The 25193-nt window shown below is 45.7% G+C and overlaps 1 protein-coding gene across 4 annotated transcripts in view; it reads right to left on the bottom strand.

Annotated features, from left to right (window-relative positions):
- ASTN2 (astrotactin 2) overlaps positions 1 to 25193 on the bottom strand; it is an 854016-nt gene that overhangs the window by 244016 nt on the left and 584807 nt on the right. For all 4 annotated transcript variants that reach the window (XM_038744812.1, XM_038744813.1, XM_038744815.1 and 1 more), the window contains one exon: positions 190 to 455. In XM_038744812.1, coding sequence (XP_038600740.1) covers positions 190 to 455 — 266 coding nt within the window. The remainder of the gene's footprint in view (positions 1 to 189; positions 456 to 25193) is intronic.

Raw genomic sequence — 25193 nt, 5'->3', positions numbered from 1 at the left:
TGTCAGAGCTGAGGTCAGGAGCCCCCGCTACTTCCTGGGCCAGGCCACTAAGCAGTATGGGAGGCAGGCAGAGAGCCACTGTGGGTGGAAGACGAAGACAGATGGCGAGGAGGAGAGAGATAAGTGAAGCTGGGGCCGGACTAACAGGGGGAGCGAGGGCAGGGAGCGTCGGGCATGGGACTGGCTCACCTCCTTGGTGTCATTGTCCTGGATCAGAGTGTAGAGGGGGACCACTCGATTTATCTCCAGCAGCACCGGGGTGGGGCTGAGCTGCTCCTTGCCTGGCCTCCGGCACAGGTGGCAGGTGGAGGGGCAGCGGCCCTTCTCCTCACAGTGAATCTCCACTCCCGAGATCAGCTGGTCGTCCGACAACATCTGGGCCGTCAGCAGGCCCGACAGATAAGTGATGAAGGGCATGGATTTGAGCTCCTTCTTGTTGCCCAGCTCAGTCGTTTCTGGGGGGTGGAGGTGAGGAAGGGGGGGGGTCGGGGGTAGAGAGACGGGAAAGGGGATGATGGCGGGGGAAGAGACAAACAATACAAAATAAATCTCAGGCGGATTAAGCATCACATTCTCCAGGCTGGAAGCCTGCCAGGGTCTGTGCATCTGTTTCTGACATACAGGAGGGGGTGTGGGATTGGGCTGGGCTATCCCCAGATGAGATTTACAGGGAAAAATGCAAAGAAGGAGCTAATCTTGGATTTGTTTTCACACACTGACTTACTGTACCACTTGCCCATGCTAACCACACCCCTGATGGGGTAATTAGGTATCAAAAACCCACCCAAGGGAACGATTCAGCACCACATCAGCAGAAGGGGATGCTGAGTTTTCTGCTTCAGAAATGACATCCTTCACTGGGAATAGAGGGAAAGGCAGGAGTTCCTGCCTTTCGAAGGATACTCCTAAGAAACTATCTAACATGGCTCTCTGGCCACCCATGAATGGACACCTGGCTGTAACTCTATGCCATCATGAGACCCTGACATTTGCACATAACGGTCAACCTCTTCCTAAGGTAGGTCTTGCTTTCCAGTGGTGTTGAGGGATCTCGGCTTAGCCTCTGGCACAGGTGGGCAGACAGTGGAGACCCAATGGCAAACTGAGCCATCAGCAGAGATGTATGCCAAGCAGCTGCTGGGGTGTCTTAAGGAATGAAACAAGGTCTGCTTTGGGAGGTGAGGTCAGGGAGACCATTAAGAAGACAGCCCAGAAACCAAGGCTGAGACCTTCGGAACTAACTTTGGATGATGCATTTTTTTTTCCTTAGGACAAATCAATCTTGGAATTTTTCTAAATGAAACAAGATCTGAGATACCTGCCTAGACAGTTAGTGCTGTCTAGCAGATTGTGGACTCTCAAGTCATGTTCAAATACAATCATGGAATACTGCCAGGCACAGAGGGTTGGGGAATGCTTTTTAACATTAACCAAGAGTACTGCACCTTGGGTACAATGATAGCAAATATGAGTCAATACGGTAAATGTATAAAAACCTTGCTTATACTGGTTTCTTCCCAGAAAGACCATGTTTTTGACCTCTTGTTTCTTTTCAATTCCTCTGCTCAGAAGATTCATGAAATACTGACAGACTTTTTTGCACAAATGAACAGAGATACATCCAACTACAGTCCACCCAAGATGCATGCAAGAGTTGGGAGAGGGCTCAAGAAACTAACTAGGGCTCCCCTGGAAAGGTATCATAGAGGTGAGAGTCTGGAGCATAATTTTGAAGGAGGAAAGAGGAAAGGCTCTGTGGAAAGAATTGTGCAGTGCTTTGGAAGACCTAATGTAGACCTGAGGAGTTGTCCAGTGCAACCACAGAACTCTGTGGTCCAGAGGCCTAAAGCTTGACCCCATTTGGCTGTGGCTGCCACCTGTTCCTTCAAACTCTGAGTGGCAGGGAGGCCTTGCCTGCTGCCCCCTTCCATTAACCCTTGACCCCATTTCTAATCCCTTCCCATCGATGCCACCTGCTTACAAACCAACCGAGAGGGAGAGGGAAGGAGCGGATGAGAAGGGGGAAGGAGCGGACGAGAAGGAGGAAGGGCAGAGAGGCAGAGCAGCCACACACAGGCTGCTCCATCCCAAATAACTCCTGCCTCCCCAGGGCCAGGACAGGAAAATTCGGGGAGATCGTAGATTACTTGGAAAACCTCACGTGAAAGGCACCGGAGATGTGTCGAAGCTTCCTGAAATGCCGTCAAGCATTTGTGATGGACGGACCTTCCAAAACAGCTCCCTGCAGGGAATGGGAGGATTCCAGTGGGGTCGGGACATTCCAGGTAACACAGCCTTGTTCAATATGTCAGCAATCTGGGGGCCTTTCAGGCAAAGGGAAATGGGTGCCAAAGACACCATTCTTCCCCTCCGGCCCAGCTACATTTATTTCCAGGATAGGGTGTGGGTGACCTTGGGCACACCTGGCACATGGCCCCGCCCACCACGAGAGGAGGGGCTCCGGAAGGTCCTGGCCAGTACTCGTGGCCCAAGGGTCTGAACAAGAGGGCTGAATTACGAGGAAGGCTGCCTCATGCCCTCAGCCTGCAGTGACACGCATCTTATCTGGCAACCGACTTGCCAATTAGAAATACAAATAAACGCAGCATTCATTCATTATTCTCGAGGCCCCCGAGGGCCAGGGATGGAGGCTCCACCTTCTCCGTCTGGCTGTCAGCAAATGCTTATGTGCACGGGATCAAAGGCTCCAGAGGAAGACTGAGTGAATTCCAACTAACCAATCTTTCAGTGGGATTAAAGCAGGGTAGTTACTAAGATAAACAAAACAAGGCTGTGAAGGAGGCATCTCAGCAGCTGGGGAGACAGCAGTATATACAGACATGTAAAAAGAGATTTGGAACCGGTTACCAGAGGGAGTATACTCTTGAAAGGTGGCTCCGGGCAATTTCAAGCCTCGGAAGAGGAGCCCACGAAGCCACACCAGCCCACGGGGCCCGGGGAGTTGGGGCAGTGGGGTCGCTCTGAAGGTTTTCTGACCCTCTCCTCCTCTCCTCAACTCTGGCAACAATTACGGCTTCCCTTCCCCTCATCTGATCGTGCTGCTAAGTTAACTGTACACAAGCCAGTTCCTTGGGAGGAAACCTTCGAGTCAGGCAAGGGGATGAACTGGCAAGCAAAGTTAAGGCGACCACAAGGGTCTTAGGGGACGTGGTGAAAGGACAGTGTCAGGGGGGAGAAGCACACTGTAAATTGGTTCTAACTTGATTATGGGCTACCACGTCTCTCTTCTTCTTTGGGAGCATGAACTTCTCCAGATCCCAGAGCTAGCAATGGCTGTTGGTGCCTGGGAAACAGCAGGCTCTTCCCTACACTACAAGCACACTGTTCACCACCTGTGTAACCCTGGTTAAACCACCTCTCAATCCTTCTGTGGGAAAACCCAAGAGAGCCTGCACTCAAAGGCCAAGGACACTGATTTTTGTTTTTCTTTGTGTTTTGTTTTTTCTTTTGGGGGGGCGGGGTGGGTAAGAAGTGCGGGTAGGGTTGTCAGGCTGAGAGGAGATCCAAAGTCATTTATATTAAACTCTTTTTACCCCATGGGAGCCGTCGCCCAAAGGAATGGCAGCATGGCAGTCTGGCTTCCTGGGTGAGAACTATCCCAATAAACTTTTGTTTCCTGTAGCCCACACAGAGTCTTCACATTTCATCACCTGTGGAGCAGAGGCTTGAACTCTTTCACTGCCAATCCGTGGCAATGGGGGTGTGTGTGTGTGTGTGTGTGTGTGTGTGTGTGTGTGTGTGTGTGTGTGTGTGTGTGTGTGTGTGTAGTGGTGGGTGTGCATGTTGACTGAGTTGCATGCTTAGTGTTTTCATGAAACAATTTTGAAGGGTACTGGCCGCTCAAAATGCTCAGGAGAAACTCTCCTTTTGCAAAGAATACACAGAAAAGTGCAGCCCTTCACATTTGAACTTGTTACCTGGGAGAGGTGGAGTTTAGGTCCCCAACTCTCCCAACCAATCAATCAATCACCTCATTAAGCACCTACTGTGTGCAAAGCACCTGATTAGGCACTTGGGGAAGTACAATTTACTAAGTAAACATGATTTCTGCCCTTTAGGAATTTATAGTCTCCCCAACTCCACCTGTAGCCACCTCATTGAGATCCTGTATTTTTCTGCCTCTAGTCAAGGAAGTCTCCCTGGATCCCCAAAGGAGCCAGCACACAACTTCTTTCTTGGCAACCACAGCTTCATTCCCTGGAATTCAATGTCTCTCAGGCTGCAGGTTTAGGAATTAATAATAACTGTGGTATTTGTTAAGTGCTTGCGATGTGCCAAGTGCTGTACTAAATGCAGGGGTAGATACAAGATAATAAGGTCAGACAGTCCCTGTCCCACATGGGGCTCACTGTCTACGTAGGAGGGAGAACAGGCATTGAATGTAAAATCCATTTTACAGTTGAGGAAACTGAGGCCCAGAGAAGTTCAGCGACTTCTCTGAGATCACAAGCGGGCATGTCAGAGCTGGGGTTAGGAGCCAGGCCCTCTGACTCTAAGGTCCGTGCTCTTTCTGCTAGGCCACTCTGACTTGTTAGCCTCTCCTTGCCAAGTTATGTGACAGGCTGTCGCCCTAGATCTGACAGCAGGAGCTGGAAGCAGCGTCTTCTAATGGCTACAGCATGGACCTAAGAGTCAGAAGAACTGGGTTCTAATCCCAGCTCTGCCACTTTTCTGCTGGGTTACCCGGGACAGCTCACTTAACTTGTCTGGGCCTCTGTTCCCTCATCTGTAAAATGGGGATTCAGACTGTGAGCCCTATGAGGGACAGGGACTGTGTCCAACCTCATTTTCTTGAATCTACACCAGTGCTTAGAACAGTGCCTGGCAAAATAGTAGGTGCTTAACAGTTTATTATTATTAGCATTATCATTACAGCTCTCAACCCCTGAGATAGACTGTTCCAGCCCAGGGAGGAGCAGTTTGGAGAGAGCCTGGAGAAACCTGGAGGCTGCATTCCCTGCTCACCCCCACAGTCAGCATAAATCCCAGAATACTGCTCCTAACTGCAGCACGTCTGCTTACCACCTGCCTATTGATCACTCTGAGTGATGGATACAGTAATGAGAGTCCATGCTTTGCCTCCACCTTGGCATGGAGATGACGTGTCCCGGACCTGCACCTTGCAAGTTGTAGATAAATTTGGAAGGAATGTGACCCAGCATCTCTACCCGTTCATTGGAGAAGTTCACTCGACACAAAATATCATCTTTTACCCATCAGTTTAAAATATGACCTTCTCTTTTGCAACAGAAACAGTCCATAGATCTTTCCCCATCAACTGCTGTCCAATAAATCCCCCGCAACCACCATCCGTCACCCCTAACAAGTGGGAAAAATAATACCCTAACTGGGGGGGTGTTAACTATTGCAAGTGTATGAGCCGCTGAGTGAAATCTCGGAAAGCCACACAGAATACACAGCTGTTTCACAGAGGGTGCTGCCTGCCTGGCCAAGAGGCTGCTTGAACTAATTGGGGAACTTGGGTGATGGAGGAAATCGGGGAATAATAGAGACTGAGCTCCTCCCTTGGGGTCCAGGGAAGATGGCAATCTTCTCAAGGGTGAAGGAGAGTTCTCAATGGGTCCAAAAATTTCTAAAGACCCAAATCCCTTTTTCCCTCTTGGGGCTCATCACCCAAAGGACTGTCAGTGGGGCTACTTCCTGAGCAGTAACCGTGCTGATAAACATTTGGCTCCTGTGGCTGTTATAAAGTCTTGATGAATCGTCACCCATGGAGCAGAAACTTGGATTCCTCTTGCCCCCAAACAGAGAGGAAGCAGCATGGCCTAGTGGATAGAGCAAGAGTCTGAGAGTCTAATCCCAGCTCTACCACTTGCCTGCTTTGTGACCTTGGGCAAGTCACTTCACTTCTCTGTACCTCAGTTACCTCATCTGTACAATGGGTTGTAAAACTGGGCACCCCATGTGAGATTGGGATTGTGTCCAACCTGATTAGCTTATATCTACTCCAGTGTTTAGAACAGTGCTTGACACATATAGTAAGCGCTTAAGAAATACCATCATTACTATCCTTATTATTATTATATTACCAAACTACAGTCCTTCTTTTTCAGTCCTTCCATCTAAGAGGAAGGTCCACGTGCTTCTGGGCCACCCCTGGCATTCATAAGAATCTTCCCACTTCTCTGCCAACTATGATGGGGTTGGGGTAGTTATGCTGAGTCCAAGTGGTAGGATCTGGGGTACCCACCTAACTCCTCTTGCATTCCTTGACCTCTGCTGCCACCCCCATGTCCACTCCTACTAATATCCACCCCCACCCATGTCCACAGGTGGTCAAGAACCAGGCAAACAAGGTAGGGATGCAGTGGGCTAAAGAACCTATCATCTTTAACGTATTACAACCTTTAAAGGGGTTCAGAGATAGAGCTGGAACCAAGAACATCTTTTTGCAGCCATATGTGAAATGTACATCTGGAGGTGCTTATCCTCTTGTCACACAGCCCCTCTCCCCAAACTCCGCTTCCTGAATGGGTTTGCGTCTGCTTTCAAACTCAGTTCAATTCCAGGGATGCTGCATCCCATTCACTTGAGACCTGCCAAAGAAAAATCATTTTTTCCCCCGACCAAATTCCCACTGGAAATTCTCTGTTGCCACGAAAACTTGGTCAGAGAGACAATCCTTGGTCGGGAAGACATCCAGAGCTCTTCAGCAGGAGGTAGTGGTATCTTATTCCTTAACCAGAAACAAAACAACAACATCAGACCAAGGGCCCCTAGAAGGGCCAAGCCTGTTCTGATGTTTGTTAAATATTCGGCAACAGATCAGGGAACTGACTCCCTGGTCAGACGGGTTCAATTATGCAATAAGCTCACACTTTCAGCATTTTAGGACCCTACCGGGACTACAGTGTCTTGAATTAGAAACATTAAGAAGGGCATGGGGGGAGGGGGAGGGCAGGGAAAGGGGGTGGAAAGGAATGGGTGAGACATTTTTCATATTATAAATACTTGCCTTTATAACAGCTACTCCCCCCAGGAATTTCTGAGATGGTATTAATATTTCCAGTTGAAAGAATGTTATTGCTTTGTTAAATGATTCAGCACCCCTACAAAACATACATCAATTGTCCAATTCATTCTTTACAGGCACACTGGAGGGTGCGACAAAGGAACTGAATGCTGGACTTAGAATATGCTTTCAATCCTCTAGGAAAATCGTTCAACTTGTAAGGATATCATCACAAAACCTAGAGTCAGTGTTCATATATCACTATGCTCTTAATGGCCTATACTCAAATCAATTCATCAGTGGTATTTTTTGAGTGTGTACTGTAGGCAGAGAAGTGTACTCGGGGCTTGGGAAAGTACAAAACAATAGAGATGGCAGACACCCTCCCCACAAGGAGCTTACAGTCTACAGTTAGCAAAAGAAGACATGCAGATGACTGTGAACTACTTTGTGGTCAGTCAGGTGCTCTGGACTGACAATAAATCTGAAGAAAACCAAAGCGTTGTTGCATCACCCTGCACTAGTGATCTGCGCCCACAACCAGAGAGAGTCATTAGCAACGTTGGGCTGAATGCCATCCTGGAATTCTGTTAACTAGGCAACACCTCACCCAGTGCCTTAGTGCCAAAGAAGGGAGTGTGTAACAAATTGAGATGCTAGTGTATTCTCTGGGAGACCATTAATCAATCAATCAATCAACTGTATTCATTGAGCCCTTACTGTGTGCAGAGCAGAGTGTAGCAACACCATGACTCCATTCCTTCCAACCATCAAGACTGAGAGCTGTTTGCTCTTCTACCTTCTCATTAACTGTGAGATGTGGATCTATCACAAATGCAAAATCAAGCTACTTGAGTAGTTCCAACAGGGTGGCTTATCTGTCATACTTATCATGTTAAGAAGCAGTGTGGCTCAATGGAAAGAGCCCAGGTTTGGGAGCCAGAGGTCATGGGTTCTCATCCCGGCTCCGCCACTTTTCTGCTGTGTGACTTTGGGCAAGTCACTTCACTTCACTGGGCCTCAGTTCCCTCATCTGTAAAATGGGGATGAAGACTGTGAGTCCCACGTGGGGCGACCTGATCACTTTGTATCCCCTCAGTGCTTAGAATAGTGCTTGGCACATAGTAAGCACTTAAAAAAGCCATAAAAAAGGAGCTTTCAGTCTAGAGGACTGTTGTTTTCAAGATGTAGTAAAATGCAGTTTCAGACAAGTTAGCAATTCAGCATCACAGTTGAATGTTGGGAGACAGTTTCAGCAGGGATATACACCTGCTACACTGCAGGCAATAATGGAGCAGCTCTTTTTCAACACAGATTTCAGAGAGACCAAAAAACTAAGAACAAATCAGTCAATGGTATTTACTGAGCACTTACTGTGCGGAGAGCACTGTCCTAAGCACTTGGGGGATTACAATATAACAGAGCTGCCCGGAATGAAACAGCCCTGGGTACCAAAACCAGGAACCAGGTCAGTTTAAGGAATAATCTTTTGGTGTGCACAGTTCAGATGGGCATGTCAATCCTGCAGTGGACTTTTCAGCTACACTCTCATGTACAGATAAGCTTAACCATAATAGGCATCATTTAATCTAAAGATGCCCTGTGTCTAGCATCCTATACTTGAGATCATATTTCAGGCTCTCCTTGAGTTTAATCATTTTATATCAGGCCCATCACATGTCTAAGATGAAAACCAAAAGGAACTTTGGTATTTCCTCTGAAATAATGGCAACAGGGATGATGGTAATAGCTCCGATAAAGAGTGGGGTGAACCCTAACCAAAACAGAGGATTCTCTAAAGTTTTACCCCAGAGCTCAGTCCATAGTATGTCCTCAATAAATGCCCCAGCTGGGTAAGGAATGAGCTCCTTAACGAGGGATTGTATTGAACGTTTTTGTTGTTGCTGTTGGTTATGTTGGCCAGCTCAGGAAGTAAGGAATAAGCAGAATAATGGGTTAAGATTGTACAGCCAACATTATTTATGACAGGGGCATCTCTTCTTCTCATGCTCGTACCTAGAAGGACATATGGTCTTAGGATGTTTTACATCACACAGATCTGAAGGATACTGTACTAATTGCTGGAGTCTACACAAGCAAATCGGGTTGAACACAATACCTCTTCCACATTAGGCTCACAGTCACAATCCCCATTTTACAGTTGAGGTAACTGAGGCACAGAGAAGTGAAGAGACTTGCCCAAAGTCACACAGCAGACAAGTGGCAGAGGCAGAATTAAAACCCATGACCATCTGACTTCTGGGCCTGTGCTTGATCCACTATGCCATGCTGCTTCTCTAACCTGCAGACATTCTCTGATGGCAGCTTCAGCTCTAAGGGGAGGTAGATTATTAGCTCTAGGGCTCTATCCAGCCCAGGAGTCTGCTTCTCTCAGTGGCACCAAGGGAGTCGAGGGAATTACGTGAAGATCATCCATCTGCACACCTTGTCTAATGCCTAAGGATGGACCATTTAACACCTGTGACCTTTCCCTCTACATACCTAACTTGCCTTCTTTGGATAGATTCATGGATCTCCCATCCATGAATCTGTCCAAACCCTTCTTGAACCTACTGATGTTTTCTGCCTGCACAGCTTCCCTTGATAATGAATTCCATATGCTCATCACCCGCTGGGTGAACAAGTGTTTCCTTTTGCTTGTTTTGAACGTAAAAACCTTAAAGGTTGAATAGAGTCATCAATAGGAGGAGGAAGAGGCCCATTTGAGGAAGGAGTCTGGCTGACTCCACTGGTCACTTTGGGCAGCCCCTAGTACTTCAGATTTGCCTCATGGAGAACTGAGGTCAGAAATCAGTGTCCTGACATCCCAGACTGAAGAAACTGTCAGTCCCGAAGAAAAGAAGAAATGACTACTCCAGAGATCAGAGGACTAAAGTCAGCAGCCCCAGGAAGAAAAGGAAGAGCTTTCTAGAAAGTACTTGTCATAGGCATGGGGCAAAATCTTCAATCTGCTGGAGAGACCCCAGTCAAGTCCTGTAAGGTGTCTATTTGGACCTATGGCCAAGTTATCACTGAGAGATTAGATAGTCCATATTTAGCATCTGGTGACTCCCACATCATATTTTTTCTCAAGATGGGAACAAATGATACCACATAGTCTTTCCCAGGGAATAGCATAAGACACTACCAGGTTCTGGGATTAAGGGTAAAGGGAGCAGGGACTCTGAAAGTATTCTCATCTACACTTCCTTTGGAAGGAAAAGAGCTCTCCAGGGATAGAGAAATAATAATAATAGTCATTCCTTCCTCTCCATCTAAATAGCCATCTCTCTGGTCCAGGCACTTCCCATATCTCAATTAGACTATTGTCTCATTGTCCCACTGAGAGGAGGAGGAAAAAGGGAATATAGCTCCAGGCACAGCAAACAACAGACACTCAGCTCTGAAAAGCACCTTGGTCCACCCCTAGTACTATGGCCTGGCTACTCGGAGTCAGCCTGTCTACGTGCACAATGCAGTTGAGACTGTGGGTCTCCCATTGGCCTTTCTGGTCACACACAAATCCCTAGGTAAATTTCACCACATGTGGTATATATTTTGAGTTCAGACAACTACACATACTATTGTATTAACCAAACCAACTCACCAATTTCCCTGTCTTCAGCCTCTATCCCTTCACTCTGTCCCAAAGATCATTTTTCTAAAATGTAATCCTGCACATATCTCTCCACTCCTCAAAAACCTCACTGAGGGCAGGGAATGCGTCTTTCATATTGTGTTATGGTACTCTCCCATGTGCTTAGTACAGTGCTCTGCACACAGTAAGCACTCAGTAAATAGAACTCACTGGCTGACTGACTCCAAAGGTTACTAATTCCTTTATGCATCAAGTCCCTCCCTCTTATTTATCAGCACAGTTCTACTACATCCTATCTGGTACTTTTGGCTCCTTCCAAGCTAATCAACTCATTGTGCCTTGCTCTTGACCCCAAGCCCAGGCCCTTACCATTGCCAAGACCCCTTCTCCCTTCAAATTCACTGCACTACAGCTCTCCCTATCTTTAAAGTGTTCCTGAAAGGTCATATTATGTAGTTGGGCAGCTTGCTAACCTATGATTGCCACAAATATGATGATGAGGTTTAGACAACTTTCCTTGATCGGATTCTTCCAATTGAAACAATGGTTTACAATGTGTCCTTCCTGCTCCTTCTTCCGATTGGTTCCCCAAGGCAGGTTCTGTTTACTGGGAAAATCTGCTTATTGAGGGTTTGCCACACTCTGTTTGATGGGAAAAATCTGCCTGTTGAGGTGAGAGTGATGCAATCCCCTCTGGTTTTGAATGTGGGAGGGAGGGTCATAATGGGGGCAGTCTGAGACACTGTTTCCCAGGTCTCTTGACAATCAGGATGCGGTCGCTGGGGATTGGGTGGAAAGGAGAGAGATGTTTTTCTCTATTTACAATCCTGGTGGAATTTCATTATTGTTTGAAGCCCAATAATAAAGTGCAAACAAAAGGGAGGGAGGGCAGAGAATACCATTTTCTCCTGCTTCCTTAAGAAGCTTCATGAACTATCTGGTAGGCAAAATGGCCCACTCCTCCTCCTCCCTCCATCCTCCCTCTTCTATAGAAAGGCTGAAAGCTAGCCTTAGTGAACTTGACAAAAGGAATAGTCTCTTTGATAAGTCACCTTTAAAACTATACATCCTTGAAGAATTCACCATTTAGAAGGTCCATGAAGTCAGATAGGCTTTTTGGTCCCCCTGAAATTCCTTTTCCTGGAGGCAATCCCCATTAATTTTGTTCTCCCTCTAAGACTGAAAGCTCATTATAGGAGGGAATGTGTCTGCTAATTCTGTTGTACTCTCCCAAGCACTTAGTACAGTGCTCTGCACATATTAAGTGCTCAATATGATCAATTGATTCTCTCAACAGGTCTAACCTTCCCAACTCTCAGCTCAACATGTGATGCTCTCATAGTCAACAACTTGAATTTTGTACTCTTGATTCACATGTCTTATTTAAGATCTTATTTATTCACTTCATCCATCATTGCATTCTATTTTTACTTTTATTTGTCAGTTGTTTTGTACCTGCCTCCCATGATAGACTCCTTTCTCTTTAAGGAAAGATTGTTGTACTTTTAACGTGTATTTCACTCTCCTGACTGCTTAACGTAGTGCTCTGCTAATAATCAATCGTGAGTATTTATTCAGCACTTATTCTGTGAAGGGCACTATACCAAGTACTTGGGAGAGTGTAGAGTTGCTAGAAACAATCCCTGCCCTCAAGGAGCTCACAATAATAATTATAAAGAAGATGATAATAATTATCATAATCATTATTGTATGTGTCAAGTGCTTACTGTGTGCTAAGAACTGTACTCAGTACTGGGGTAAGTATGAGATAATCAAGTGATACAGTCTCTGTCTCACATGGGAATCACCATCCAAAGGGGAGGGCGAACAGGTATTTAATCCCCATTTTACAGGTGAGAAAACTGAGGCACAGGGACACTAAATGACTTGCTTAAGGTCACAAAGCAGGCACATGGCTGACCCATGTCTAGAATTCAGGTCCCCTGACTTCCAGTTCACATAAAGTGAGTAACAATACTGACTGATTGACTGATTGGATGTGACTTGCAATTGTTCAGCTTCTCAGTAGAGTATTTTGTCCCATTTTATATTCTTTATTATAGAATGAGGCAGATAAACAGCTGGGATCCCAGAAAAAAATGGCAAAGATAATTTCAAGAGATGTAAAACAGTTCCTGTCATTCATGTTGGAGAAGAGAAATCTAAATGTGACTTACAAGAAGGATGATGTCTAGTTCCCTTTCACAATTCCAGAGACCCAAACAAGAGGCAATGGACTAATATTATTGTAGGGGCATTTGGGTTGGGCCCACGGAAAAACATCAAGGTGATAAAACACAGAAACAAATTACAAAGTGAGGTTGTGGGCTTTCTGTCCCTCTGTTTCTCTGAGACAAGGACAGCCAGTTTGGGTTCTGAATGAGCCTCATCACAGATCTAGGACACAGATCTCATCCTCCTGGATCCAGGCTTGATTCACCTGAACACTTCTAGACAGACAGTGGAAGACTGTAAGCTCACTGTGGTCAGGGAATGTGTCTGTCATTCTGTTATATTGTACTCTCCCAAGCACTTAGTACGGTGCTCTGTACACAACTGATTGATTGATTGAAGGCAGTTTTCTGCCCTAAAAGGTATGAGCACTTTCTTAGCAACTCATCCTGACATTTAACCATTCACTGACAGGAAGTTTATGCTTATTTCTTCTGCTTTTTAATCCCATTTGCTAATTCATCTCCTTGTTACAGTTGAATCACCCATTGCTTTCCTGTAGAAAGTGCTGTCACTGTGATAACATTTCAGTTTCTCCCATACAAGGATGTGATTCTTATTCATGTTTAGAGGAGTGCTGGGAGCTGCAGCCAAAAAACTCAATGTACAGGAAAGTCATCCTCATCAGGAAAGGGGATGGAGCAGCAATGAATGAAATAGAACAGGGTCATGTGAGTGTTGAAGAGAAAGAGGAAAAAGATCACCCCAGAACGTAGGCAATGGGATCCTAGAGATTCTAACATTACCTCCTTCTGGACTGCCAAAAAAAGAGAACCCTGGGCCCAGAGAAAACACCTATTGGATTTGGTCAAAGAAAGATAAACAAAGAAGGGATAAAAAGCTGTTTGTCAAAGACTAGGTAGGTGAGTATAGCAGAATCAGAATAACATGTTGAAAAAAGTGGTAATAAGGGACTCAGAACACATTGAATTGACGTGATTAGAAGTCCTGCTTAAAACAGGATGATCAAGAATCTTAGGATTGTACCCAAAAAGCCTCATGGGGGAGAAGTGGTGGACTCCTTAGGGTCTCTCTTTTGGACAGGATGTAATAATAATAATAATAATAATAATAATAATAATAATAATAATAATAATAATTACCATTGTTATTATTATATTGCATATACTATTTGCCAGGCACTGTTCTAAGCTCTAGGGTAGACATATGTTAATCGGGTCAGACATAGTCCCTGTCCCACATGGGGCTAACACCCATTTACAGATCGCCACTTTACAGATGAGATAACCGAGGCACAGAGAAGTTAAGGGACTTTCCCAAGGTCACACGGCAGACATATGGCAGAGCTGGGATTAGAACCCAGGTCCTTCTGGCTCCCAGGCCCCTGCTCTGTGGAAGGAGAGGACTACAGCGGTCCATATTGCAGTGGTGATAGCAGCGATAAGGCAGAGGAGGGGGAGAATAAGGACCTCTAACTGTAACCACAGCTATCTTCACTCCAACCCTGAGGCTATACTGGCACCACAAAGGGATGAAAGCTTCTGCTATAGACAGAGTTAAAATTCCGGCAGTTAATAGAAACTCCCATTAACACACAACCCTGAGATGAGCTAGTTGAATGGGGGAAGTTTCTAGGATCACTACTGCTTCTGCAGGGGCAGGGGTGGTAATAATAATTATAATAATGATGGTACTTGTTAAATGCTTACTATGAGCCAAGCACTGTTCTAAGGGCTGGGGGAGACACAAGCTAATCAGGTTGTCCCAAGTGGGGCTCCCAGTCTTAATCCCCATTTTACAGATGAGGGAACTGAGGCACAGAGAAGTTAAGTGACTTACCCAAAGTCACACAGCTGATAAGTGGTGGGGCTGGGATTCAAACCCACAACCTCTGACTCCCAAGCCCATGCTCTTGCCACTGAGTCACGCTGCTTCTGGTACTGGTGGTTCACAGGCTCTTCCTGGACAAGGTCATAAAAGTCACCACCGCTTCCCTCTGAGTGGTAGTGGCAGCAGTGGGGAAGATGGGTGCCCTCGCCTCTTTCCCTATCACTGTAGGCAGGGAATGTGTCTTCCATCTATATTGTATTGTAGTGTCCCAAGCCCTTAGTCCAGTGCCCTGCACACAGTAAGCACTCAATAAATATGATTGATTCTCCCTCTCTCTTTTCCCCTTCCTCCTTCTCCTCTCCCTGCCCCCATCTTGTTCTGGTCTGGCCCCCACCCACCTTCTAGGCCTGGCCCCCTGGAGGCCCCATTCACTTCCTCCCCATAGATAACCAGAAATCGGGTTAGTAACAACCTACTCACTGTACCTCAATCTCATCTATCTCTTGTCGCTGGCCTGAAACGCTTTATTTCTTCATATCTGACAGAAGATCACACTGTCCACCTTCAAAGTCTTATTCATTCATTCCATCAGTCGTATTTATTGAGTGCTCATTGTGTGCAGAGCACTGTACTAAGCATTTAGGAGAGTACAATAAACAGACACATTCCCCGCCCACAATGAGCTTGGCACATCTTCCAGAGGCCTTCCCTGACTAAGCCCCGATTTCCACTTCTCTCATTCCCTTCTCTGTCACCCTTGCACTTGGATTTGCACCCTTTATTTACCCCTCCCTCAGCCCCACAGCGCTTAAGTACATATCCATAATCTATTTATTTATACCAAGGTCGATCTTCCCCTCTACACTGTAAGGTCATTGTGGCAGGAAACATGTCTACCAACTCTGTTATATTGTATAAATGCTCCCAAGCATTTCTTACAGTAAGCACTCAATAAATACAACTGATTGATTAATTGATTAACGAGGCAGAAGGTAAGAGGAGAGGGGTGCACATGAGCAGCACTATTCCAGGCCACGCCAATGTAATGGTCCAACCTGCCTAATATTCTGTCTTCAGAATTCTGCAGTCACTATCCTATTTGACCCACCTCACTTCCCACTTGGAAAGGGGCGTGAATTTGGGGAGCAGGAAAATGATGGATCAAATGGATCAACTAGGGACTGTAAGCTCCTGGAGGGCATGAATTGTGTCTACCAACAATATTGTCCTCTTCTGAACATTTAGTACAGTACTCTGCATACAATAGGTGCTCAATAAATATTGATCATATCTTTAATATTTACTCCTGCCTCTTGCTGTTGCTGCTCAGCCCCTTTACTCGAGAGTCATGAGATCTCTGCTGGTTATAATAATAATAATAATAACAATAATAATAATAATAATAATGTTGGCATTTGTAAAGCGCTTACTATGTGCACTGCACTGTTCTAAGCGCTGGGGGGGATACAAAGTGATCAGGTTGTCCCATGTGGGGCTCACAGTCTCAATCCCCATTTTACAGATGAGGTAACTGAGGCTCAGAGAAGTTAAGTGACTTGCCCAAGGTCACACAGCAGACACGTGGCAGAGCCAGGATTCGAACCCATGACCTCTGACTCCAAAGCCCGTGTTCTTTCCACCGAGCCACGCTGCTTCTCTAAACTTCAGCCAGGTGTAACTAAGCAGGCAGGGCCTCTTCCTAGCTCTGGTAGAGAAACTTCAGTGCTTCGTGGGAAAGGAGGGTATCCCACCTTTGACCATGTTCATCCTGACTTTGACATTTCCCTTTGGGAGGGGGATGTAATGAGCTGGGATTGGGGATAGAATGGAAGGGTGGAGAGGAAAGGGAGGGGGAGGAGTGGCAGGGGGAAATTAAATTTGCCAATTCATGGCCCTCCCAAATGTCAAAGCCATGTGCTCCAGGAGGCATTTTCAATGAATCTCTACCTTGCTGGAATCACATTATCTCATCAGTCACTCTTATGGGGGAATCGTTTCTTTCTTGCACTCATTTATTCAATTTTTAATTCACTGATTTATCTATTTTATGGCATCAAACACTGTAATAAGTTCTGGGGTAGGTAGAAGTTAATTAGGTTGGATACGATCCCTGTCCTGTCAGGGGCTCATAGTCTAAGTAGGAGGGACCACAGGTATTTAATCCCGATTTCACAGTTGAAGGAACTGAGGCATAGAGAAGTTAAGTAACTTGCCCTAGATCACACAGCGAGCAACTGACAGAGCCAGGATTAGAATCCAGGTCTTTTGACTCTCAGGTCTGTGCTCGATCCACCAGGCCATGCTGTTTCTCCATTCATTGTTACCAGTTAGTTTCTTATACTGCTCCCACTGAGTGAATGTGGTCTGTTTCACCCTGCCTCTCCCACTGGGAGTGTAACCTCTTGCAGGGCAGGGGTCGTGTGTTTGACTTTACAGTGTATATTTCCAAGTGCTTAATGTGGGGCTTCCAAATGTCTCATTCGGCTTTCAGGTGACCTAGGCTTCCCCCTTCCTTCTGACATTCCCCTTTTCTTTGACCTTCTTTGTTTTGATCCTTGGAAGTGAACTGCTGGGCCCTTCCCTCCCAGTTCCCAGCCTGTACCCTGTGCCGGGAGCCCTGTTGATTCTCTCCTGGGGCAACTGTCCACGTATGAATGCAGGTGAAAAGCAGAGACAATTTAAGGGTGGTGACTGAGGGTGGGGAGGGGGATGTCTTTCTTGGGGCGGCCAGTATTCAGGGGTCACATCTTAGAGGTCTTATATTGTTCAGACCCTCAGCTTCTCTAATCTGGGACAGCAAAGTCACCTGCTAAGGGACAAAAGGTCCAGAGCAGGCACCCAGGACCAAGGCTTCATGGGCTCGGTCTGGGGGTGGGGGTAACTGCCTGGCTGGCTAGGGAAATAATAACAATAATAATAATAATAATGGTATGTGTTAAGTGCTTAGTATGTGCAAAGCACTGTTCTAAGCGCTGGTGAGGATACAAGGTGATCAGCTTGTCCCACGTGGGGCTCACAGTCCTCATCCCCATTTTACAGATGAGGGAACTGAGGCACAGAGAAGATAAGTGACTTGCCCCAAGTCACACAGCTGACAAGTGGCGGAGCTGGGATTAGAACCCATGACCTCTGACTCCCAAGCCCGGGCTCTTTCCCCTGAACCACGCTGCTTCTCTCTGTTGTGAGGGAAATGTTCAGGAGCCACCAAATCCCTAAGAATCAACGAGCTCTACTGAGCGCTTATCATCATCAATCGTATTTATTGAGCGCTTACCATGTGCAGAGCACTGTACTAAGCGCTTAGCACTGTACTAAGCGCTTATCATGTGCAGAGCACTGTACTAAGAACTTGATAGAGTACAATAAGTAGATACATTCTAGTAGTAGTAGTAGTAGTAGTAGTAGTAGTAGTAGTAGCAGCTCTCTTCCTCCCTTCAAGGCCCTGCTGAGAGCTCACCTCCTCCAGGAGGCCTTCCCAGACTGAGCCCCTTCCTTCCTCTCCCCATCATCCCCCTCTCCATCCCCCCCATCTTACCTCCTTCCCTTCCCCACAGCACCTGTATATATGTATATATGTTTGTACATATTTTTTACTCTATTTATTTATTTATTTATTTTATTTGTACCCATCTATTCTATTTATTTTATTTTGTTAGTATGTTTGGTTTTGTTCTCTGTCTCCCCCTTTTAGACTGTGAGCCCACTGTTGGGTAGGGACTGTCTCTATATGTCGCCAATTTGTACTTCCCAAGCGCTTAGTGCGGTGCTCTGCACATAGTAAGCGCTCAATAAATACGATTGATGATGATGATGATGATGATACATCCCCGGCCCTCAAGGAGCTTGCGATCCAGTGGAGGAGACCTACACCCCATTCCGGCTGCGGGCCTGGGGATGTCTGAGCACCAAGATCCACGTTAAGCCAGCGAGTGAGGGGAAGAGAGACATTGGAAGTGAATGGATATTAATGTGCTAAATGGCCATTTTTATATCTCCACTGAAAAGGATGGTAACTTGAAGGGAAGCATCAATTCCTTCCTCAGTGGGGCATCAGGACCTGAGAAGGTCATCTGTGATCAACTGCTGCCCTCTAGTGTTTTTTCCGGGTGATGACGCCTGGGAAAAATAAAGCAGCATATGAGGCCGCCCAGTTCCGTGGTATGTTCAGTTGAGATAATAATAATAATAATGATTGTATTTGTTAAGCACTTACTATGTGCAAAGCACTGTTCTAAGTGCTGGGGGGGATACAAGGCGATCAGGTTGTCCCACGTGGGGCTCACAATCTTAATCCCCATTTTACGGATGAGGTAACTGAGGCCCAGAGAAGCGAAGTGACTTGCCCAAAGTCACACAGCTGACAATTGGCAGAGCCGGGATTTGAACCCATGACCTCTGACTCCGAAGCCCATGCTCTTTCCATTGAGCCACGCTGCTTCTCTCTGCTTCTATCCCTCGTGGGGCATAGAGTCCGACGGAAAGTAGGAGGTGAGCATGCGGTGTGGATGAAGAGGGCAAGGGGAACGTTGCAGGGAGACACCGGCTTACAGCCCTTGCTTCCCAAAGCGTTCTGGAGAAAAAAGTTCCAAACTTCATAATCTCCTAGATCAATCAATCGTATTTATTGAGCGCTTACTGTGTGCAGAGCACTGTACTGAGCGCTTGGGAAGTACAAGTTGGCAACATATAGAGACAGTCCCTACCCAACAGTGGGCTCACAGTCTAAAAGGGGGAGATCCTGGTGAAGAACCGCAGCTAAACAGAGGGAAAATCAACCTGTTAGGTAGCCGGGTGGCGCGGGATTGGCTAAGAACTGGACATCTGTCAATATTATCTGCAAGCCAGCCTCGTGGAAAAAGGCACCAACTTGGGAGTCGGAGGACCTGGGTTCTAATCTCAGCTCTGCCACATGACTGCTGAGTGACCCTGGGTCAGTCACTTAAGTTCTCAGTGTCTCAATTACCTCAACTGTGAAATGGGATTCAATACCTGTTCTCCCTTCACTTTAGACCATGAGTTCCGTGGCTTAACAACTTTTTTGTCGGGTGACCTTGGGCAAATTACTACTCTTCTCTGGGCCTCAGTTCTCTCATCTGTAAAATGGAGATTCAATATTTGTTCTCTCTCCTACTTGGACTGTGAGCTCCACATGGGACCTGATTATCTTGTTTCTACCCCAGTGCTTAGTTCAGTGCTTGGCACACAGTAACTGCTTAATGAATGTTACAATTATTATTATTATTATGCGGTACAGGGACTGTGTCTGATCTTATCTACCCTACCACTTAGTACAGTGCTTGGCACATAGTAAGTACTTAACAAATGCCACAATTAATAATAATAAATGTTGCATTTATTAAACGCTTATTATGTGCCAAGCACTGTACTAACCATGGGGGTAGATTCATTTTATGTAAATCAGACACAGTCCCAGGCCCACATGGGGCTCAAGTCTACATAGGAGAGAGGACGGGCACTGAATCCCCATTTTACAGATGAGGAAACTGAGGCCCAGAAAAAATTAAACAAGTTCCCCAAGTTTACACAGTAGGCAAGTGTGGCAGAGCCAGAATTAGAATCCAGATCCTCGAACTTCCATCCCTGCACTCTTTCCACTAGGTCATACTTTCTGTTCTGAATTACAATGAGAAAAAAAGAAAAAAAGTTGAGGAGATGCTGGTGGGTGGACTCCAGACTTCAGCACAGCAGAATGTCAGCCTACCTGAAAGCATACTCTAGCGGATGCCATGAACTCAGGGAGGGAGGGATTTTAATTTCAATCAAACAACACAAAAGTAACCACATCCCAACACATCAGGTAGCAAGGTCCATTCTCCTGTAACATCTGGCCTCCATCACTTATCAAAAGAACACCACTGGGGAATTACCTCTAGACTGGAAACTCGCTGTAGGCAGGGAACATGTTTGCAAACTCTTGTTATATTGCAATATCTCTCCCAAGTGCTTAATACAGTGCTCTACTTGAAGTAAGCTTCAATAAATATGACTGATTGATTGACTGGGAGTTAGGGATCGTTCTTCCAACAACATGCCATCTGCCTGGATAGAATGTGATGGCAGGTCCAAAGCAACAGTTGTATGCATGTGGGTGGTGGAGGAAAAAATGGGAATGTTATAATGCAAGTTTTCCCTAACGAGAGGTTCTTCAAGAATGTAACTTTACGGGAAAAATGACCTCAACTCAAAACAAATAACATTATCGTACAATAGGGGTTCGCCTAGCTTCCTAATCATTGTTGATTATCTAGCATCTTCAGGTATTACTCTGGGATCCTATTTTCATTCCCTTTTATTCCCCCTTACTTCCCCTACTCTTCCCTTTGCCACCTTTCATGGTGATTTTGCAGCTGCTTAAAGAGCAGGCTACCTGGTTCCAGGCTTTCTCCATCCCAGGACATCAGCACCACTCGGCCTACACCATTTCTGTGCATACCGTAAGCTAATTTAATTTAGCATGACTAGCGCTGTACTTATAAGTCATTGTTTTGACATCTTGCAAAAAAACAAGGTAGTGTTGAATAATTAGAATTCACATATTATTTAGGCGTTATTGCTATGGTATTTGTAAAGTGCTTCCTAAGGGTCAAGCGCTGGGGTAGGTAGTAGGTATAAGTTAATCAGATTGAACACAGTCCCTTTCCTACTTTGGGCTCATAGTCCAAGTATGAGGGAGTAGGATTTAATTCCCACTTGAGAATTGAGGAACCTGAGGCCCAGAGAAGTTAAGTGACTTGCACAAGGTCACACGGCAGGCAAATGGCAGAGTTGGGATTACAACTCGGGTCCCCTGATTCACAGGCTCGGGCTCTTTCCAGTAGGCCACACTGCTTCTAACAACATGACATGGGGTTATAAGACATAATTGGACTGCCTTAGCACCTCAAAACATAAGCCTAATAAATGCACATAATAATAATTGCATATTTTAGGAGGTATTGGCCACATTTTTAGATTCCAGGATGGTCATGTACTGCATGATCTGCTTGATCTGCATGCCCTGACTTCATGCCTCTGTTTGGAAATCAACAACAGATGATTTACCATGATGTACCATGTCTAAATGAAATAAGACAGTAGACCTCAAGAACCAATATGTAATCTGCCTCTTCTTTAGATTCCCCATGTGTCTGGCTTTCATTGGAATCTGTATCAGAGGGAACCCTGAAAATATTTGCCGCAGGCTAATGTTGTAATCTCTACTCCTAGTGAAGTGGGAGTAGAGAAGAGGGAGAGGGCAGTAAGGGGGAGGAGGTGGAATCATCCCAGGGAGAGATAGGAGGGGCCAATGTAAATTTTGCAGGCCAGACCACTTTTCCCCTGCCTTAGGATTTTTGAAAACTCTTTTTGAGGGAAGATGACAGCTCACATACTTTGACCCATCCTATTGATATAAATCCTGAAACACCAGGAGAGAAAAAGGCTGCAAGGAATGAAATTCAAGGCTGAGCCCAGCTGGCAGAGATAATGGTCACTCTGGCCCCAGAGGCAAACACGGTGACCATGATTAATGGGGACTGGCTGGGGGCTCAAAGAGGTCATGCCTGCCACAGCAGCAATCTTTTAGAGTTGGAAGAGACCGGGAGAGGTCACCTAGTCCAGCCCCCTGCCTTCAGGCATGGGAATTCCTAAACTGTGCGTGACGGATGGTTGTAGATTCTTTTTTAAAAAAAATTTCCAAGGGTGGGGATTCTGAAATCCCCCTCGGAATTCTATTCCAGTGATTAATCACCCTGATTGTCAAGAAGCTCTTCCTCATGTGTTGGGAAACAACAGTAGGGGCCAAACTTCAAAGCCCTGGGACTTTCTCACTAGCCTTGTCTGCACAGAAACAGCCTTTTTTTAGCGGGATTTTTTTCGGCACAGTAGGGAGACAATTCCAATTTTTTTGCTTGAATCTGCAGGGGATCACTAATGTAATCCGTAACTGGAACTGCGGCAGGATCAATGTTTTTAGAGGTATGGGCCACTAATTCCACCTTTGAGCACCACCACCATCACCGTCCGCCTCCTCCCCGGTGCTCCTCAGGGGGTATGTTGATGTCAGCACATCATCCTACTTGACAAATAACATTTGGGGCTTTTCTGTGACCACCACCTTGCCTTTTTGCCACCTCAATCTTCCCAGAGGGTTCTGAGTATGCCTAAAACATCTAGGCAGGTTGGAAGCAGGCAATGGAAGCAGGGCTGAGCTGCTGACCCATTGGGCTATGGTCGTCAACTGAGGGAGACTTCTGGGTCAATCGGAAAGCATGCATGAGGACACACACTTGAGGAAAAATACCCGTTCTGCGTCAGCTCAACCCAAAGCTTTCAATTTAGTCCATCAGTGGAGCGTGATGGATTTTAAAGTAGGTCAGGACAAAAGAAAAGAATGTCATATAAGGTTCTATAGATTCTAAAAATCTAACCTACCCCAGGAATTTTCCCAACTTGTCCGTATCACTCATTAGTAGGAAACAATAATACTGTTTGGGTTGTACTTTCATTCTGATTTAATGTTGCCTTTATCTTCTCTCTTCCCCACTTTCCCCTGGCTCCCTCTACCCTGTGCCCTCAGCCATCTATATAATCTATACCCAAGTGACTTTAGATATTTTAAAACAACTTGACGAGTCACTGATGTAGTGAGAAAAAAATGTGGCATCAGAAGCATCTGAAAGGTATGCTCAGGGAGCATGACGTAAGAAAATATACTCATATGGTTTTGGCTCAAAGAAGGTAAGCATAATGAACTTAGGGTACACTAAAATATAAGGATGTTTCATTTTATTTTAGAGTGCTCGTGCCACATTTTGAGTTTTCTGGTCAGGAAAGCATTACATGAATTGCCGGCCCTGAGTGCTCACCATTGCCTCCTGTCCTGAATAGCAACCAGTACAAGCTGGGAAAGATGCAAGATACTAGTAAGGACAGTAAGATGTGCCCATATCCTGTGGATTTCTCTTTCAGTTGTTCTGGTCAGATAGAATGCCTGGAGCTCTTATGTAGAGATCCTCAACTAACAGAGCTAACAATTTTTTTAAATGTTTATTGGTATTTGTTAAGGGTTTATTATGTGCCAGGCCCCGTAGTAAATGCTGGGGTAGATACAAGCTAATCAGGTTGAATACAGTCCAAGGTCCACATGGGGCTCACTGTCTTAATCTCCATTTTACAGATGAGGTAACTGGGGCACAGAGAAGTTAAGTGACTTGCCTAAGGTCACACAGCAGACAAGTGGCAGAGCTGGGATTAGAACCCAGATTCTTCTGACCCAGCTGTGCTCTATCCACTAGACTCTGCCTCTCAATAATAGCATATTAGGTCTTCCACTATACGAACACTCACAGTTTCCAGGAAATAACTCAGGTGTAAAGGTTTTCTTAGACCCAAACCAGCAGCAAGTGTGTCCCTCAAACTCTGCTCTTTTTAGCATTCAATCATTTGATTTGTTCTTACCCAGCTCCTGCTAGAGGCAGAAGAATCTGAGTGTATTCGCTGTAGTTGATACTTCCTGCTCACCAGGGTTCAAGAGCTTCAAACCAGTTTTTCAATCTTCACATCTGATTCACTTTTGTTTGAAGCTATTCTGATGCAATTCAGTTCAACCCAGTAACCGTTGGAACCAATTCACATTGGAAAATAATCAGAAAACTTTTCTCGGTTGAGTTCCAGTTGGGATCAATCAGACCTCAAAGGAAAACACTTAGAATGATGGGGCGGTCCACGGGAATGACAAAGAGTGGTAACATCTCAACCGCATTCTGGCACAGGGAATTGGATTTTTTTTCCCCTTTGCCATCCCCTCATTCAGCAAGTTTAACTGGATGAGCCTTCCTGTCTTTCCACTTCCCCCATGAAGAACATAGTTGACTCAACAACATCTGCGTTCCCCACAAGAAATGGTTACTTCTGGTCCTTTGGTGACAGCCCCAACCACTGGAAGTTCAATAGAGGGATTTGATTTAGCAAATCTGGTATTAAATCACTAGTACTGAGCACCTAGTGAATGCAAAGTGCTATACTGTCTGTTGCACATTAGTATAATTTGTGTTCATGATCCTTGCCCTCAAGGAAGAGAGGATTAGAAGGAGAAAAGGAGTCCAGTTTTGAAATATTGAGCTTTAGGTGCTGGCAGGGTCTCCAGGTAGTAATATCTGGGAGGCAAAAGGAAATGTTACTTTGCAGAGAGATGTGAGGGCTAATGAAGTAGATTTGGGAATCTTCACACAGAGGTGGGAGTTGAAGCCACGGGAGTAAGAGAGTTCCCTCAGTGAATGTACATAACAAGAATAGAAGGAGAACCAGAACAGAGACATGAAGGATACACACAGTTAGGGGATGGGAGGCAGAGGAAGATCCAGTGCAAGAGACTGAGAAGGATCAAACAACGAGGTAAGCAGAGAGCCAGTAGGAAACTGTCAGAAAAAAAGCAAAACAAAGTTAAATGGCATTTTCAAGATTAGGGAGGTTTCCACAGTGTCAAAAGCAACTGAGAGGTCAAGGAGGAATAGGCTGAAGTAGAGTCCATTTGATTTGGAGAGAAGAATGTCACTGACAGCTTCGGAGAGAGCTTTA

The sequence above is a fragment of the Tachyglossus aculeatus genome, chromosome 4, assembly GCF_015852505.1.
Source record: "Tachyglossus aculeatus isolate mTacAcu1 chromosome 4, mTacAcu1.pri, whole genome shotgun sequence".
Taxonomy (NCBI): domain Eukaryota; kingdom Metazoa; phylum Chordata; class Mammalia; order Monotremata; family Tachyglossidae; genus Tachyglossus; species Tachyglossus aculeatus.
The sequence above is the reverse complement of the archived record's forward strand: the minus strand, read 5'-3'. Positions and strand labels throughout refer to the sequence as shown.